This window comes from Anser cygnoides, chromosome 20, assembly GCF_040182565.1.
Source record: "Anser cygnoides isolate HZ-2024a breed goose chromosome 20, Taihu_goose_T2T_genome, whole genome shotgun sequence".
Classification (NCBI taxonomy): domain Eukaryota; kingdom Metazoa; phylum Chordata; class Aves; order Anseriformes; family Anatidae; genus Anser; species Anser cygnoides.
In genome coordinates, this window is record NC_089892.1 from 10,593,938 (window position 1) to 10,610,671 (window position 16,734).

General features: G+C 51.0%; 3 protein-coding genes and 2 non-coding genes across 9 annotated transcripts in view; 2 read left to right on the forward strand and 3 right to left on the reverse strand.

Moving 5' to 3' along the window:
- Positions 1-1,275: 1,275 nt before the first annotated feature.
- On the forward strand, positions 1,276-9,052 carry STPG3 (sperm-tail PG-rich repeat containing 3). Its single transcript, XM_013182953.3, has 4 exons — positions 1,276-1,706; positions 2,623-2,708; positions 3,728-3,833; positions 5,851-9,052. Exons 1-4 carry the CDS (start codon positions 1,625-1,627, stop codon positions 5,979-5,981), a joined length of 405 nt encoding a protein of 134 aa, XP_013038407.3. The 5' UTR covers positions 1,276-1,624; the 3' UTR covers positions 5,982-9,052.
- RPL12 (ribosomal protein L12) lies at positions 6,755-9,379 on the reverse strand. Its single transcript, XM_066980543.1, has 7 exons — positions 9,221-9,379; positions 9,069-9,142; positions 8,825-8,923; positions 8,107-8,188; positions 7,577-7,663; positions 6,937-7,049; positions 6,755-6,847 (listed from the first exon to the last, which is right to left on the reverse strand). Exons 1-7 carry the CDS (start codon positions 9,255-9,257, stop codon positions 6,842-6,844), a joined length of 498 nt encoding a protein of 165 aa, XP_066836644.1. The 5' UTR covers positions 9,258-9,379; the 3' UTR covers positions 6,755-6,841.
- LOC125181931 (small nucleolar RNA SNORA65) lies at positions 7,806-7,930 on the reverse strand. Its single transcript, XR_007160606.1, has one exon. It is a non-coding gene; the product is annotated as a small nucleolar RNA SNORA65 (small nucleolar RNA).
- LOC125181932 (small nucleolar RNA SNORA65) lies at positions 8,371-8,499 on the reverse strand. Its single transcript, XR_007160607.1, has one exon. It is a non-coding gene; the product is annotated as a small nucleolar RNA SNORA65 (small nucleolar RNA).
- A 73-nt stretch (positions 9,380-9,452) lies between the features above and the next one.
- LRSAM1 (leucine rich repeat and sterile alpha motif containing 1) overlaps positions 9,453-16,734 on the forward strand; it is a 31,953-nt gene continuing 24,671 nt past the window's right edge. For 3 of the 5 annotated variants that reach the window (XR_010826015.1, XM_048054481.2, XM_066980526.1), the window contains exons 1-4: positions 9,453-9,500; positions 12,869-13,051; positions 14,880-14,936; positions 16,543-16,587. Coding sequence is in view for 4 of the 5 variants with exons in the window: in XM_048054481.2 (XP_047910438.2) it covers positions 12,980-13,051; positions 14,880-14,936; positions 16,543-16,587 (174 nt within the window). In the remaining variant the exon portion in view is untranslated. Of the gene's footprint in view, positions 9,559-9,583; positions 10,480-12,868; positions 13,052-14,879; positions 14,937-16,542; positions 16,588-16,734 lie in introns of those variants that run through there. The other 2 variants (XM_048054487.2, XM_048054475.2) reach the window with 2 other exon arrangements.

The window sequence follows — 16,734 nt, forward strand, 5'->3', positions numbered from 1 at the left end:
GGGGGGCGGGGCGCCGCGACCCCGCCCCCCCGCGGCAGCCCGGCCAATAGGAGGCCGCGACGCCTCCGCGTCGCTCTCGCGACGCCGCCGCCTCGTCCAATGGGCGGGCGGCGCGGCGCGGGATCGCGTGGGGAGGGAGGGGGAAGGGAGGGAGGGAGGTGCGGGGAGCGCGCGGGAGAGGAGGGAGAGGGAGGGGGCGGGGGAAAGGGGACGCGGGCGCTGACGTCACGTTCGCGGGAAGCTTTGTGCCGCCAACAGGGGCGAGAGCGCGGGGCGGGGGGGGCCTTAAAGGGGCCGCGCGCCGAGGGGGCGGCGGCTGCTGCCCGCCTCTGACAGGCGGCCACCCGGGGCCGTTGCCTGATGTTAAAAATAAATAAATAACCCCGAAACACCCCCAAAATAAACCCAAACCACCACAGCCCCGTGCTGGAGCGCGCTCACCGCCCGCAGGGCATCTCCCAGGGCCATCTCCCCTCGTTTCGGGGGGCTCCCGGGGGAACTTCTCCTCACCGCGGGGGCTCCCGGGGCCACCTCCCCTCGCCTCGGGGCTCCTCGGCCGCCCGGCTCCCGGCAGCGCCCAGGCCTCGGCGCCGCCGCGGCCCCAGCCCGCCGTGGCCGCGCTGCCCCCGCCGCCACCCGCACCCGGCCGCAGGGACGCTGGCCAGGGCCGAAAGCCCGGTCCCGGTTTCACAAGCTGAGGGAAGCCGCTGCAGGGTGCCTGCCCCCCAAAATGCTGGGTCAAAACGCAAATAAACGCGTGAAGCAGGCGGGGACGGGCCGTCTGCCATGCGGTCGCCTTCGGGCAGGACGGGACCGCCGTGCCCTGAGCACACGAGCAAGGCTGCGGCCGGTGACCCGACCGTCCCCGGGAGACAAACGTTACATCTAAAGGCAAGTCTTGGGGAAAAAAAATGAGTCCTTCGTTCCTGTGGTGGAGCGGTCCCACAGATGCCTCGAGACGGTGAGGATGGACCCAAGAAATCAGACAGACAAAGGTGCATGGAGCAGTCCGTCACTAGCTGCTTGGCCCACGAGATGCTGGGAGAACCTGACTGCAGCCCCTCGGTTGGGACCACCTCGACCGCCTTCGTCGTGACGGCTAACCGGACACACGAACCTTCAAAGTACGACGTGCCAAAGTCTTTGTGGTTAATGAGAGAGCCAAGCAGGACATTGGATTTGAAGCAAAATGCACGGTAAAAAGAATATTTTGCTTTTTAAAGAATCTGTAAGGGAGAAAAGTTAGTAAAATCCACGATGAAGTACTCTGTTAGCTAGAAAGGAAAAGAACACGTGCAGTGAATTAATGAACACACCGGTTGGTTTATCGGGGGGTGACTTCATTACTGATGATTGTGAGTTTTGATGATTGTGACCATGCTGCTGATGGTCACGTGGGTTCTCATTCACCAGAAGGGGAGAAGAGGTCGTGCCGGGAGATCAGAGCGGTGCTGGTGATGACAATTTCTCTGAGGTTTGCCAGGGGGTGGGTAATGAGACGAGGGGCCCCGTGTGGGGGCTGCAGCACCCAAGCAGCATCAGGAGAGCTGGGGGAGCGCAGCCCTCACAGAACACGGCTGTGAGGTCGCCCACAGGCGAAGGGCTCCCCACGGGCAGCCCCGCGATGGAGAGCCACCAGCAAATGATCAGATACTTGGCCAGCTACTGCAGGAGTGAGTGGCAGCCGACGTTTCATGCCCAGCTCTGTGAGTAATTTTGGGTGCATGAGAGGGGGTTACAGCAGTTGGGTTCATGACTTCAGCATGGGGGATGCTATGTGGCTTCCTCTCCCCCCAAAATACCCACAGGGCTGGTAGGACTAGCTCCATTTTGGAGGTTTGCTGTCAGTAGTGCTTGCATTTATCTTCTGCGCGGATGCCAGCCTGCCTGAGCCCTCAGTGAAGCGCGGGGTGCTGCTCTGCTCAGAGGTGAGCTGTGGGCACGAGCTGCCCAAGCCCCATTTCCATCCAGGGTTCTGTCTGCAGCTCCTTGAAAAGCAGGCTCCTCCTTTCCTTCGTGCTGGAAAAAGCTCACTTTCTCGTTGAGGCTCTTTTTGCCCCTTTTGACACTTCCCACATCACCCCATTGGCACAGTTCCTTGCCCTCAGGGACATGGCAGAAGGACACAGTGACCCCAAGGCCCCAGGAGATGTGGCAGGAGGTGATGGATGGAGACCACCTCCTGGTTTGGAAAAGGGAGAGCCACCAGGACACCGCCGTGCTGCTCGGATGGGACCCGCACCCCCCTGTGCACAGGCCCATGGCTCCCGTCCTCCCCACAGGCGATCCTGGATGCGGCCCCCCTCCGCCCCCATGCCCACAGTAATGAGCTCTCACTTTCACCGTGCACACTGGTACGGCACATGCCACAGGCAGAAGCTGCCCCACAGGGCTTCAGCACCCCACACTGAGACGTAACGAAATTCAGATTTTCCATCCTAACATTTTACAAAGCAGGAAGATGTGAATTCCAAAGATTTGGCTCTTCAGGGCCCATTTTATCTCAGGGAAATAACACTCAATTCTCCTTAAACTGCTCAAAGCTCTTGTGCCACCATAGTGAAGGTCTCCTGGGAAGGGCTCAGGGCTTCTCAACGTCCCTTTCCCTCTTTTCTTGTGAAGGTGCAGATCACTACAGTGGGAAGAGACCCTGGCGTCAGAGCACAGACCCAGTTATTGGGAAAATGGATTTAAAATATGGAGCTAATGTAGGTTGTTACTATCTTTAACAAACCCTTTGCCTCCTTTCTAAGAAGCCTGGGTTGGGAAAAGATGAATTATTGGCAGGGTAGTGCCCTGCTTCCAAGTGCTGCGTGGCTTCTACCAGAGCACGTGCCCTAAGGTAGCATGGGAAAGGTTACACATCCTGCCCCCAAGAGAATTTCCCTTCAGCAAAAAAGTCCTTTTTCCAATCATTTCCAGGACTGTCAACTGAGGGAAAGCCAGCAGTGTGTGCGCTGCGACACTGGACAGGCCAGGGCACTCCTGAAGCTCTCAAGCTTCACACCAGTGGCAGCTCCACTAACACCAGGATCAGCAAACATTTCAAACCTGTTTAAACTAAAATTGCTCCTGAAAGGGGTGCTGCAGTCCTCTGCCAGGCTGTCCTCCTCTCCAGCAATGTGTTTGTGCAGCTTTGTCATGGAACTGCTGCAAGCTGCGGCTGGAAGGGACCCAGCCGTCTGCTGAGCGTGCAGCCAGCCTGCCCAGCGCGTGCCCAGCTGAGCTCCCCACATCACCAAGGACGGAGACCCCACCACATCCCCAGTGCAGTCTGCAGCCACTCAGAGATTTTTTTTCCTCATACCTAACTGAGATTTTTTGGAAGCTGTGTCCCTAGAGAGGCGGGGAACACGCAGGGTTACAGACCATGAGGAATCACACCTCACTTCAGAGAGCACCAAGGCTGTGCTCCTTGCTTGGAATCCCCAAGCCAAGAAATTAAAGATAGCGAGTGTCTGGGTTTTCAGCCTTGTTTCTACTTTACTCCCTGGTTGCCTCAGAAAAAGGCCCTACAACCAGCTGGAGAAGGAGCAGAAGAAAGAGCAAAGGCACAAGCTCTCCTGCTTTCTGCTTCTGTCAGCTGAAGAGGCTGCAAAAAATCCTGCACGCTGACAGCCACGGGTTGGGATGTGCAGTTTAAGTTGATACCTGCCATGAGTGTTTGACTTGACAGAAGTTATTTTATTTATTTATTTTTGTCATGTCTTTCCCCATTTCGCTACAGCCTGTCTGCAATATCTGCAGCCCCCAAGTCGCTGGAGCGATGTACCCGCATTTCATCAGGGAACAGCGGACAAAGCTGGATCTTCTCAGGAACCGTAAATACGTCGGTCAGCCCAGATTCCTCCACCCGCACATCCTCCCTCCAGCAACCGCCTCCCCTCTGCTAAACTGCCAGCCCAGCCTGTCTCCAAAGATCCTGGCACCTCCCTTGTTGCTGCTCCCCATCCCACTTCTGCCCACGAGCTCAATGTAAAATTACAGAGCTGTTGCTCCATTAAACATTTCAGGCAGCAGAACTATGGTGGAAAATGGACATGATTAGCAGTTTCTTTTGGCTGGCCTTGATGCTGACCTGGCATTCTGGATCTTGCAAGGACAGGCAGGCAGACTCCTCCTTTCTCAGGGTCCACTTTGTGAAGCTTTACCTGCTTTGCTACCAGGTGCTTTAACACAGAAGCAGAGCAGATAAGAGGTCTTGTCGAAGTAGCAGTTAGTTTGTTGTTGAATTATGCACAAACGTGATTTCTGAAGATCCCACTGCTAACATACTGTTATTTATGTATATATGCTATTATGTACATATGCTAACATTTTATGCTGCACAAGCAGCACGAGATGCATTCCTAGGGCATGACTGCTGCATGCCAAGAGGCAGCGTGGCCAAGAAGCTGCATTTAAACCAGAGCAAACACAAAGGTTTAGTTTCTCCAAATCAGCTCACAGTTGCTCTGCACCCAAGTAGCCTTAAACTACAGCTGCTTAGGAATTGTGCAATGTTTCCTATACTGGAAGGTAACACGGTGCTTGCACATAGTTCAGAAACAAGCATTACAACAGCAGTGGCTCAGTGCACGCAGCACAGGAGCTTCCCAGAAGTCTAAGCTAGCTGCCACCACACACCTTCTCCCATCCGGTTTGGGCTGGGATTCGTTTGGAGGCTTCAGTTTCTTAAGTTTTCCTCCCTTTTTCAGAGGCTCCAGGTCTCAGCACCTGGTGCGTGATGCAGCTGCAGCCACTTCCCTGGTGCAGCCGATTTCTCCCTCCTGCAGCACTGGCTGCTCCCAAGGGACTTGGGCAGCTCCTGGTGCTCGAGATGTCATTCGATGCTTTTTAGCAGCCCAGCCAGTACATACACCACGCTCGCTCCCAGACACCCCAAGAAGTCATCCCCTCCCACAGTCACCACAAAACACGCTTCATACAGCTCTGCTTGCCATAGTAGAGCTCCAGCCAGAAAGTTTTCTTCTTGGGCTTTAAGCGCTCTATAACTTAAGAGTTATTTGCAGAAGTGAAAAGCCAGTGGCAAGAGAAAAGCTGATCAAGTACCAACACTGCTTTGTGGAGGAGGGAAATGTACCTTCCAGAACACTTTTCTGAGAACAAGGCCCTTCCAGCTCAGCACTCTGGGAAGAATTTGATTCCCTTTCTCTCCAGAAAAACGGATCTAAATTAACAGGACTCCCCCCCGGCCCCCCAGGATGCTGTTAGGGCTGAAGTGAAGTGCAGTCATAATACCCCAGAGTCAGCTAAAGCTTTGTTACCAGGATGAATTCACTTCACTTCTAAAAGAGCTTTCTACAGCCTGAAAGATCATGCATCATCCCTCATGCTGTGCCACTCCAAAGGAAAACCATCCTTTGCTGGAAACAGAACAAGGCTTCCCCAGCATCTTTGGAGAATTTTGGTTTCACCCACACCCTCCAGCAGTACCACAGTAACAGCTCTGCAGTTTTCAGGTGTGAGAGCCAAGTATCAAATTCTGCAAAGTACAATGACTTCTAGCATCAAGCCTGAAACACAGGAACCTCTCCAGAAAACCGTGGTTAAATTACATTATAGCTGAGCTTCGAAGAGGTTCTTAACACCTCATCAGATGGGGTGGTTTGGATCAGCCCCCCCGGGGGGTGTTTGCAAGGCCTTCCTCCTTAGTTTTGCCAAAAAGTACATGTCATTTTGAATAAGCAAGGCTAAACCTTTCACTTCCCTCAGGTTTTACAGCATACCTCTCCTCCACCCCCGGTTTTCAGCCAGGTTTCAGGTTGTTCCTTGGCAGGCAGTAAACTGGATTTACAGAACACTCATACAAAGGGAAATACCAACACAAACTGCTTATTTTTCTTTCAGAGACACCAGGACCTGGAGCATATGATGTAGAGAGGGGCTACCGAGCTTGCTTACCCAGCTCCCCCAGCATCACCATTCAGGGAGTCAGGAGACCCAAGAGACACGAAACCGGCCCTTTTACAACTCTTTGAAATGGAGAGAACCACAGGATTCCACTCCTAATCAAAGGGCTTGCTCCTCTTCTATGGTGAGGAATGCATAAAAGTTCATGTCATTCTATCGTGTACTTGTCCTGGTCACCAAAAAAATCCTGCCTCTGCTCCAAGGCAGAAGAAAAAGCTGAGCAAAGGATCCCATCTGTCTGCAACAGAAAAACTCACAAATTCACCTAAGCCAGATGTTCCTAGTGTTGGCTAAATGCCAGGCCACGCTCCACACCATCAGGCACAAATGCTGAGCAAGGAGCTATGGACTTAACAAGGACAGGCCCGGACATCCAGCCACATGTAGGATTTTATTTCTAACAGGGACAGAGCATTTTCATCCCACAAGCGCACACAGCTACTCTTAACTCAGTTATGTGGACAGGCAGCCTTAGGCACAGCAGCACACCCGGCTGTGCTGGCTCAGGGGAAGAGGGCCCCGTTACAACCCCGCTTACCCTGATGAAGGGCACTACCTGTAGCTGCTGGAGCCATGCATCTGGCACTGCAAGAGCTCACACTTCACACGGGACAAGTTAGCAGTGTTTGCCCTCTACACCACATGGGAATGTTTGCTCAAGGCAACTCTACTTCTGTAAGCTCTGTGTTGCTGCAAGGAAATGATCTCGGAAATGAGCACCCTACAGCTTCCAGTTTGTGCAAGAACCGTCACCTTGGTACCTCCGCACAGGGCAGGCAGACCCTGGCCCAGACCCGCTACGCACAGCATGGGACAAGGACAAATTAAGCCAGTCACACTGTTTACAGACAGCTTGGTGTTTTATTAAGCATTTAAGGTGTCACAAAAAAACCTTAAGGAACCTTCATTCGGCAACTTTTCTGCACTCTTAGCTCTGTTGAGAAAAGCAAATACAGCTCATTAGTAAAGAGCCCTTTAGTAAATAAATTAATACAGCAGTTTCAGCTAGAGATGGATACTTACAGCTGGGCACTCAATCACCCCGTTATTGATGTCATCAATAACATCATGTGGGTGCCTGCCATCAATGCTACAGCCCACAGACTGGGCAGTTCCAAGAATCTCCTTAATTGTCCCTGTAGTTAGAAGAAAGCTCATCAGTGCTTTAAAACACAGGAAAAAAAAAAAACAGTAGAGAACTCAATTCTAACACCCTCAGCTGTCTCACACTCCTTCCCTTGGAGGTCTGCAGCCACAGGGTTCAGAACGGGACAGCAGGCAGCTGAAGCCAGTTCTGGTGTGCTCATTTCCAGAAGCATCCAGAAAAGCCCTTTATGTCTGTTACAAGCAAGCTTGGCGCCCAGCTGGTTGCTGCCTACTACTCAGCCTCATACAGTGATGAGAGCAGGTGCTGTAGCCAGGTCAGGAATGCTGAGGTGAGTCCTGACACACACCCATACCCTGCACTGCCTCCATCAGGAGGTAGGAGGTTGGCTGTGAGGCTGTTCATGTGCTAGAGCCGACAGTTCAGTGTCAGAGCAAACAATGTGTACAAGGAGCTTTAACACCAGAGCCACGGGGCCATCCCAGGAATCAAACCAGAGCCTGAGACACTCAGATCAAGCAGCAGGACTCAGTACAAACCCCTAAGACCAGCACTTACCTGACAGCTCTCGAGCCAGGGATCTGTGCCTCATCTGCCGAGCAATGTTCACTATCTCATCGAAGCTGACACTGCCACTGTGCTTTACTGTGAAGCAAAGCAATGGCACAGTAAGCTCACTGAAGCACAGCACACTTCCAGCTCCCCACACTGTTAGAGAAGCACCATTCCAGCACTCAGACACACAGAGACCAGAGGTTACTAGGTACAGTGGCACTGCCATAAACACTCCTGTTCCCAGCCTTCGGCACAAAGTTACCCACAAGAATAACTCTGTTTCCTAGGTTGGCATTTACTATCAGCTCACCTCTGGACTGTACTATCACTGCATTACAAGGCAGGTACAGTGGCGGGTGGCTATTCTAGTTGTCTTGAAGGTATACAAACTTGACTGTACACAAGTGTACCCTGCTGCCCAAGATAGTTCCCTGGCACTTGTCGGCCAGTTTATGCCAAACAATCTAGAGGCAGGTATATGCTCCCTCTTAGCACCAAATGACATTCAGAACTAAAACCAGAAGAAAACTTACTGTTTTTCTGCTTCTTCCTGTCACGGGGAGGCTCCTTCAGAGCTTTGATAATCAAGGCAGAGGCAGAAGGAACAACTTCTATCTGAATGAAAAGAGATTAATTCTTTTTTCCCCTTATCTCAGTAGGTAAATAACGCAAATACTTGACCTAGCAGTCAGTGTCTGAAGAGCTAGCTGCCCAGAGCACTGCATTTCAGTTAGCTCAGTGGTTAGCACGCAGCCGGGTGTACCAGCCAGCACGTGGCCTCCTCCCGTGAAGCAGAGGCTTGTTCCCAGCCGTTCGGCACAGGCCTCTCCACAACCAGAAGAGAACTGCTTCCTGGGCTGGGGCTTCCTCTCAGCTCACCACTGGAATATACCAGCCACTGAATTCAAGACAGGTATAGTGGCGGGTGGCTGCAGGATGAGTTCAGGATTTTTTTTATTATTATTTCTGTGCTGCTTGACACGTTTTTCTAGGTCAAATGCTTTATATGCATACAGAACTGCTGCGTCACTAAGGCCAGGAGCACTCAGAAGGATCAGACAGCTGCATTTCTGCCAAGGTCTTCCCCAGAAGACCCCCACACAGCTCGCCATGTGGAACTCATTTTATCTACCTCGGAAGGATGAAGGGCTGAGTCGACCCTGCCGGGATTTACGCTTGTGGTTCGGGCAAGCAGAGCTCCTTCCTGCTCAGCGCTTGCACCACGAAGCCATCCCTCGTGGCATCGAGTACCTGAGCTTGCCTGTTCTGGATGGTGAGCTTCACCGTGATCCTCAGCCCCTTCCAGTCGCCCGTGGCCTTGGCAATGTCATCGCCGACTTTTTTGGGGGACTGCGAAGAACGGAGACGTTAGGGACACAAAAATAAAGCTTGGATAGCGGCGGGGAGCACCGCACCTCACCCAGCCGCCATGCCCGCAGCTCCCCGCGCCTCACAGCCCCCCGATCCCCCCCGTCCCCCTGTCCCCGTCACGTACCAGCCCGAGGGGTCCGATCTTGGGGGCCAGAGCGGAGGTGGCGCCGACCTCCCCGCCGGTGCAGCGCAGGTACACTGCGGGCACAGCAACGCCTCGTCAGACCGGGCCGCGCCTCCTCCCCCCCGCCCGCCGCCCCCCGGCCCGGCACGTACCGACTTTCACCTCCGTGGGGTCGAACTTGGGCGGCATGGCGGCGGCGCCGGGGCGAGGATGGCGGCGGATGGAGCCGGATCCTGACGGGGCAGCAGCGGCAGAAAGGCGGCGGGAGGCGCGGGGGCGGTGGATATACCCGCCGGGCTCTCGCGAGAGGCGCCGCCCGCCCGCAACATGGCGGCGGGGGCGGTGCCATGGCGGGGGTGGGCGGTGGGAGGGGCGTCATGGCGGGGGAGGCGGGGCGGGGCGGGGCGGGGCGCGTCATGGCGGAGGGGAGCGGTGAGCGGGGCCGGGCCGGGGGGCGCGGGGTCGTCGGTCCCCCGGGTCTCGGCGGCGGGTGAGGGACACCTCTCAGGGTGGGGATGGGGTGCCTGAGGGGCGGCTGCTGCCCGCTGCTGCTGCTGTCCGCGGCTTGGGGCCGGCGCTGAGGAGAGGAGGATGAAGGAGGAGGAGGACGAAGGATGCAGGGGCAGCGGGCGGAGGCACGGAGGGTGCCCGGAGCTGGGGCAGGCGGCCCCGCACAGCCCCGGCGGTTCTGCCCCCGGAGGACGCAGCCTGCGTGCCTTCAGCTGCCTGCCGGCCCCCGCTGTGGCACAGCGCCATGCCGCCTCTGTGGGGCCCGGAGCGCTTTAAAAGTCAGGGTTTGGATTGGACCTTTTCGTAGAGCCGTGCTGCTATTCGGTTGCTTTTTTTAAAAAAAAATTACAATTTTGTTGTCGTTTTGCTCTCGACGTCCAAGCAGCTGCGGGCTGTAAAACGCACGGTGGGCATTCCCCAGCCCTGTCTCCTGCCTGTGCCTAGGCAGAGCTGTGCCTGCAGAGCCCGGCTGCTGGCGGCCTTAGGGCTGCAGTTCGCGGATGCTCGCCTGCTGCAGGGTGGGTGCTGTCCAGGCACCTGTGGGTAGTTTTCTTTCCATGACTAAAATAAATAAAACTGCAGTGCATAAGTTGTAGTCGCATGCCAGCTTCTCTTCATTGACTGACAAGTGCCTGTCTCACCGGTCTGCAGGGCCAGTGTCACAGGGAGGAACAGCTTTGCTGCCTGCAGATTTGATGTGTCTTTTCATTGAAGCAAGTTTTGACGTTTAATCCATCTAATAAGTCTCTGATCCTTCCTCTTCTGCCCAAAGCGGTTCTTTCCCTGTTGGACTATGTATCCTTCAGCCTTCATCTCTTTGCGTTTTCTTGGGTGAAAATTAAATAGTGATTTTCCACGGTCTGTAGGATTAATAAAAGATACCTAGCTGTAACAGAGAAAGGTAAGAAGGGTCAAAGAGATGTATAAGTCCTCAGCAAAGTGTTCTTCAGCAATGTTATTGTTACCTTGCTGCATGTACCCTTGTCCTGGTTTCTCATCTTTAAATTTCCTTCTTTTGTTTCCGTCTGTGATGTCGGACCTTTGTTTGTGGCTCTTGATTGCATTCCTGGATTTCCTAACTGCATCTCCTGACAGTTATCTTCCTTTCTTGCTTAATCTTCTGATTTTTTGCTCTTACCCATCCCTTCTGGCTTGCCTTGACTGGTGAGCCTGTTGACTTCATGGTGAGACAGTGGGAGAGGCGAGTGGGCCCCAGTGAGCGTTCCACAGAATCGTAGCATTGGAAGGGACCCGCAAGGGTCATCGAGTCCAGCTCCTAATTTGGGCATTTCAGTAGTCCAAGCTTATTAAGAAGGTAGCAAAGTGGGATGTCAGGGAAAGAATCGTGAAACTGCTGGAGTCTGATTCTAGCACGCTGAAGTAATTTTTTGCCACCTTCTGCTGCATCTCTTGGCTTGTTGTGGTAGACAGGTATGACAGCAGTACAGTGAAACAGGGCAGATCTTTGCCTCCTTGTTTCTGGAATGAAATGGTGGATAGTTCCTTGAAGGCATGTAGGCTAAAGTTATATCTTGCTTTAACAATAAGGATTTATCTACGTAAAACTCTTAGTTTTTGGTAAGGCTCCCCTTGTGTGAGGAACAGCTCTGTATCCTGTGGCTACATGCTTTTCAGTGTAGTTTGAGACCAATTTGTAGCTGCTGAGCTGGCAGAGAACAATCTTTTTTATGTGTAACACGAGCTTTAGTGAACACTAAACCAGCTCCATTGTGAAGCTGTGCCATTTGCTGGTGAACATTTGGGGAATGTATTGGTGAAATATTGACTCTATTGTATTGATTTTAAAATGATGTTTAAAAAAGTTATTAAAAAAAAATAAAAAAAGCCTTTCAGTGCAAGTTTCGTAGAGTGTGTCTCGACTTGGGCTTTTGGCAGCTGTAGCTCCTGCCTCGGCCGTGCAGTGCTGATCCCCACGTACCCCGGGGCTTCCTGCCCAGCCGGTAGCTCCCCCCTTCTGGGCTCACTGCTGCAGTTCTGCTCTGCTCTGCCCTATCCCACTCTTACTCCCAAGCCGGATTCAGTCCCACCTGTGTCAGCTCTTTGTGAAGCCCTTGTCCAGCAGCACTCCCAACTCTAACTTTCTGCATTGCTGGTTTCTGCCCAGTCTCCCCATTTTTTGTCCAGCCTTATGTTTCTGCTGTTCCTTCAAAATCAGCCAGCACACTCCCTATTTCTCCCCTGCTGAGTCAGAGCTTTTTTCCAGAATCGACTCTGGTTTCTGTTACCCCTTCATCCACCCCCAGTTGTGATTTCAGGAGGCATCTTACCGCAATCTGCTCTTTCCTCTCCTGGTTCAATTTCTCTTTCCTTCACACTTGCATCAGCCCGCGTCTTTGCATATAGTCTGGCTGAGTTAACAGAAAAACATTCTCCAGCTCTCAGTCCCATGGTGACCCATTTTGGGGAAGATCTGACTGCCCTGTAAGCCCTGGCCAGGGGCGGCAATTTGGTCACGGGTAGGGCTGCAAAGGGCAGGAGGAGCCCAGCGGGGTGCTGGAGACACGCAGCCTGGGTGATGCGTGCGAGTCCAGGGGAGGCAGATGGCTCACCCCAGCACGTCTGGGAGACAGCGATCGGCTCTGGTGTGTAGTCAGAGTTTTTCTGAAGTTAGGTTATTTTGGCTTTACAGGCAGCTCTTAGACTATTGGAAATTAATTTTGCTTTATAAGCCTATTAAAAATGTGACATTAAGTTGTTAGGTATTTAGGCAGCATCTCCTCACCTCCCTGGGTGACTAAAATAGGAAAAGTGTTGCTGTGCAACTGCTTCTGTGCAGAAAGCAAATGAACGAAGTGTTTTGTTAACTCGGGATAACCCCTGCCCTAAAGTTTAATGTCCTGGCCTCTTACAGTGGAGCTGAGAAGCAAAGCAAGCTTAGCTTGGGTGTCCTGACTCCTGCGTCTGTTCGGAGCCCCAGGGAACCAGCTGCGTGATGTGCCAGAGGGGGCCCTGCTGTAGCCAGTGGTCGTGAAGTCCCCTTCCAACAGCTGCCTGTATTCTGGTCTGTGTTAGGGTCTTGCCTCGTCTCACCTGCCCTGGAAGGTGAAGGCAGCCACGTTGCTCTCAATTAGGAATTGTTCACGTTTCTAACCTAGCTTTATTCTATATTATTTTGCAATTGCTTATTATTTTTGTGACTCACGTTAACACTTCTGCTGTGGAGGTGTGATGGCTCTGCCTGTTTGATCAGACCAAAGAAAGGCCTAAACAAGGACAATTGCTGGGTGGTGATTTTCTCTCTTTTTTTTTTTTTTTTCTTCACTTACTAGAGCGCAGTTCTGTAGTCCAGGTTCCCTGCAAACACGTGCTTCAGGAACCACCGGCCTTTATTTGTGCTGATAGTTTGTGCCGTTGAGACGGAGCTGTAGTCACAGCTAAAGATGCCACTCTTCTTCCGTAAGAAGAAACCAAGTGATGATGCTCGGAAGCGCCTTGAATACCAAATGTGCCTGGTAAGCAATGTCGACGTCTCTTCTGCTCTCTGCACCTAGTCCTGGTGAGTCGGTAGGCCCCCCACATTACCAGTAATCATATTACTGATCCCACCAGGTCTGCAGGTCGTGTTCCTAGCATATGTCAGAGAGTTCCTGCTTTCCTGGTCTGCTCGTGCCTTCCCCTCCACATGTTCCCACTGTGCTACTTCTTTCCCTCTCTGCCCGTGTGGTTCTATGTAACGTCCACCACACCGCATGCCTTGTAACCATCCAGGACCTCATCCTTTCTCCTCCATGCCACTTCACCATGACAGATCTCCCAGTTTGCTTTTCCTAGCAAGGAGCCTGTGCCATCTGCTTTCCCGCCATGCTTGGCTTTTCTTGTGCCCCTCTTTTGCTTTTCATTATTATTTCTACCTGTCGTTCAGAGGACTAACTTGTTAGACACAGCTGGGGAGAAGCGCAGCTCAAAGACAGTTCTGGTTATACTGACAGTTTTCAGTTGGTGTCATCAGTGAGTTCACTAACTGGACGATTGCAGATGTACTTACTGATAAGGTACAAGTCTCCATTCTCTGTTGCTCTTTCCTGGTTTTCTGGTGTCTCTGAATCCCTAGAGATTTGTCCGCTGATACATGAAATTTGGAGTGGTCCACATGTGGTCCACATCTAGTAAGAGAAGTTATGAGTTCAATGTAAGGTCTCAAAGACAGACAAACACAAAGTTTTTTCCTGGACTAGCATTTGGCCAGGATTCTCTGGGGTGGATCCTCAGCAGGTTGCTGTCATGCCAGTCAGGTCAGCAGAACTACCTGTCTGACAGCAGCCACAGGTTTAAAGCAATCTTCTTTTGAATTATTATCCCTATTCTGCCATAGGAACATTGCACAGACCAGTGCTGTGTTCTACCCCAGAGGCAGCTCTATTTTAGGAACGACAAAATTATTCCTGTTGGATGTCAGTAAGGTAGTTTGGAAAGGAAAGCTCTGTTACATACCAATAATTAAAACAGTTTTACTGTATTTATTCAGTTTGTAGGGTTTCTGTCCAGCTCCTGTGGGAATGGAGAGGGATAACTTCAACTGTCTATTCTAGGATGAGTTCTGTATTGCACAAACGTAGTCTTGGGTCAGAATATCAAGTTCTGAAAACCTACTGGAGGCACTACCACAAGCAGGTTTTATTGCCTCATACAGCATCTTGTGTTCTAGGAATAACTCCAGAGATGTAATGCTGCTCACAGCTAGATTTGTCCAATTTCATTGCTGTTAGCAGCTGCGTTGGGTCTGTCTGATAAGAACATGGAAAGCCACTTTTGTCCAGAAGCAGTGAATCCTTGCTTCTTCTTAAACAGCAAAGTTGGCTCTGCAAGTCTACTGGAAGCAGGAAGGCAACAGCGGTTATTTTGTTTCTCCATGCAGTGTGGAAGGTCCATCATTGGGGTGAGACACGCCAATGACACAAAAGGCTCTTCACAGGCTAGGAGGGCACCGCTGTTGCTCGTAGCGAGTGCGTCACTGGTGCTTGAGAACCCACCATTTCCTTTCTGTGTGCTTTCAGTTAAAATTGCAGAATTAGGGTGTGATTTGGTTCTTCATGCAGAAATTCATTCATAGCACCAAGAGTTTTTTTTTTCCTGCAGTTTGGCTTCCTGGTTGCTTTTGATTGCTGCAGTTGTAGCAGCACCCCCTTTGCTCCTGGTGGTTTCATCAGGTTGCATATTTGCAGCAGAGAACTGTAATTACATTTTGTAGGGAGGGGCCAGTTGAGTAGTTCTGTCAATATGCAGGAAGAAGCCATTTATCTGCATGTTCTGACTCTCTGGATACACATCTTCTCTTTCCAGGCAAAAGAGGCTGGTGCCGATGATGTTCTTGACATATCTAAGTGTGAACTTTCAGAGGTATGTTCTCTACAACTTCCGATACTAGCTAACAGGTCTGATTTCTCAGTCTACTCCTTGTTACCAGACATCAGATTTTGTATTATGTCTACGAGCTTCGAGACAGAAATGACCTTGGGCCTGCTTCATTTCTTACTATGTGTGTTGAGTTCTGTCTTTCAGGCATGGGCTTCCTCCTCTTTTTTGTCCTATCCTATTTGATGTTTCCACACTAATTCTGTGTTGGGAATCCTTTTTCATTTGACAAAATGGGAAGGGCAGAGCAGTCTCAAACCCTCTTTGGTATGACAAATTATGCTAGTCACAAGGGACTTTTTTTTGCAAAAAGCTAACTATTTCTAAGTTAGAGCTACGAAGTCTGCCACTTGCACTTATTTTCTCTGTAAGTGCAAATCCCTGGTTCCAGGTTGCTAGTTGAGGATGGAAATCTCACTTCCAGTTTGGCTTCTGTTATTGTAGCCAACTAAATTAGAAACGAGCTGGCTGCTGGAGTGTGAGTGGTTAGTGACAGATTGCCAGGCCTTCAGTGGAGGTACAGTTTTGTATTCTGGCAGCTAGGCAATCCTGTTAAGCAGAAGCCCATTGCTATTTGACTCTCAATTTTTGTTTATTGTCCTGTGTTTCTAAAACGTTTGTACCTGTACACCCTTTTGTCACAGGATGCCTTTGCCAAGCAAGCTAATGGTTATTGTATTGCTCTTTGAGGAGAGATTTGGGATCATCCAGGAGAGTATAGCTGTCTACTGTGCAGCATGAAATGGCTTTGCTGTCTTTGGGATGTTTTGTTCCAAGATCAGAAGCCAATGGCATCTTGTGTGTAGGTTTGTGAGCTGTGTGGGACAGTCTGTAAGCCAGTCTGGGTAAAAGGGTGGCAGACAGCACGTGTACTGAATTAGCTCCATTCATAGCTGCAGCTGGTGTTGGATCCCAAGCTGCTTCTTTTGGATTGGTACCCTAAAACGCTGTCTTGCTGTTTCTTTTAGCCTTTGTAGTTTAATAAATAAAGCAAGCCATGAGTTTGGCCTTAAAATTAACTCTGAAATTAGAGCCAAGGCAATGATTTAGCCAATAGCAGTTCCATTCTGCAGAGCAGGTGACAGTGCTCACAGCCCTGGCTGGCACTGGCAGAATTTGCTGGAATATCACTTTTCTGGTTGCCCCTCTCCTGCAGAGCCTAGCACACATGAAGACACTCAGTCCTGATGTTGCTCACCTTTGTCACTTAGCCCACTGCAGCGTGTTTGCCAAGGTTACAAAACCATAGAATACATTTATGTGATGACTAAGGGAAAATATGCCTGAACTCTTGAGTCATCTGTACACTGAATATTAAGTCATGCAGGACCTGGACTCCTGCCTAAGCCTCAGTCTGTTCTGCGCTCTGCGCCACGCTGTCATGTTGTGGAGAGCCACTGCAAGCTGCTTAAATGGAAGCTAACCAGCAAGCACTGGCATCCTGGGCCAAAACAGATGGCAAAAAATCTTAAGTATCATGCGCATTTTCATTAAAGTTAATTATTCAGACTTTACAGGTGAATACTGTAGAAGTGCTTAGAAATATAGTATCTTGTGAAGTCTGATGGGACTATTTTTTAATTGTTTTCAGGTTCCTTACGGGGCCTTTGCAACTTGTAAAGTCTTGCAAAAAAAGGTAATGTTACAACCCAGTATTGTTAGATAGTTCTGTTCTTATGCTTGAGTATTACTGTTATATTTGAAATAACTGTATTTAGTTTTTTATGTTGTTTCAGAAGAAGTTTGCTTGTGATGCATTTGGCCATTTGTACGATACTAAATC

Coding starts and splice junctions, on each gene's coding strand:
- STPG3 (XM_013182953.3), top strand. CDS start 1,625: ATGGAGAGCCACCAGCAAATGATCAGATACTTGGCCAGCTACTGCAGG. Junction 1,707..2,622: donor GACGTTTCATGCCCAGCTCT/GTGAGTAATTTT, acceptor TTTCTTGTGAAG/GTGCAGATCACTACAGTGGG. Junction 3,834..5,850: donor CAGGAACCGTAAATACGTCG/GTCAGCCCAGAT, acceptor TTTTTCTTTCAG/AGACACCAGGACCTGGAGCA.
- RPL12 (XM_066980543.1), bottom strand. CDS start 9,257: ATGCCGCCCAAGTTCGACCCCACGGAGGTGAAAGTCG. Junction 8,189..8,824: donor TCCAGAACAGGCAAGCTCAG/GTACTCGATGCC, acceptor CTTTTCATTCAG/ATAGAAGTTGTTCCTTCTGC. Junction 7,050..7,576: donor CCTGGCTCGAGAGCTGTCAG/GTAAGTGCTGGT, acceptor TTCTAACTACAG/GGACAATTAAGGAGATTCTT.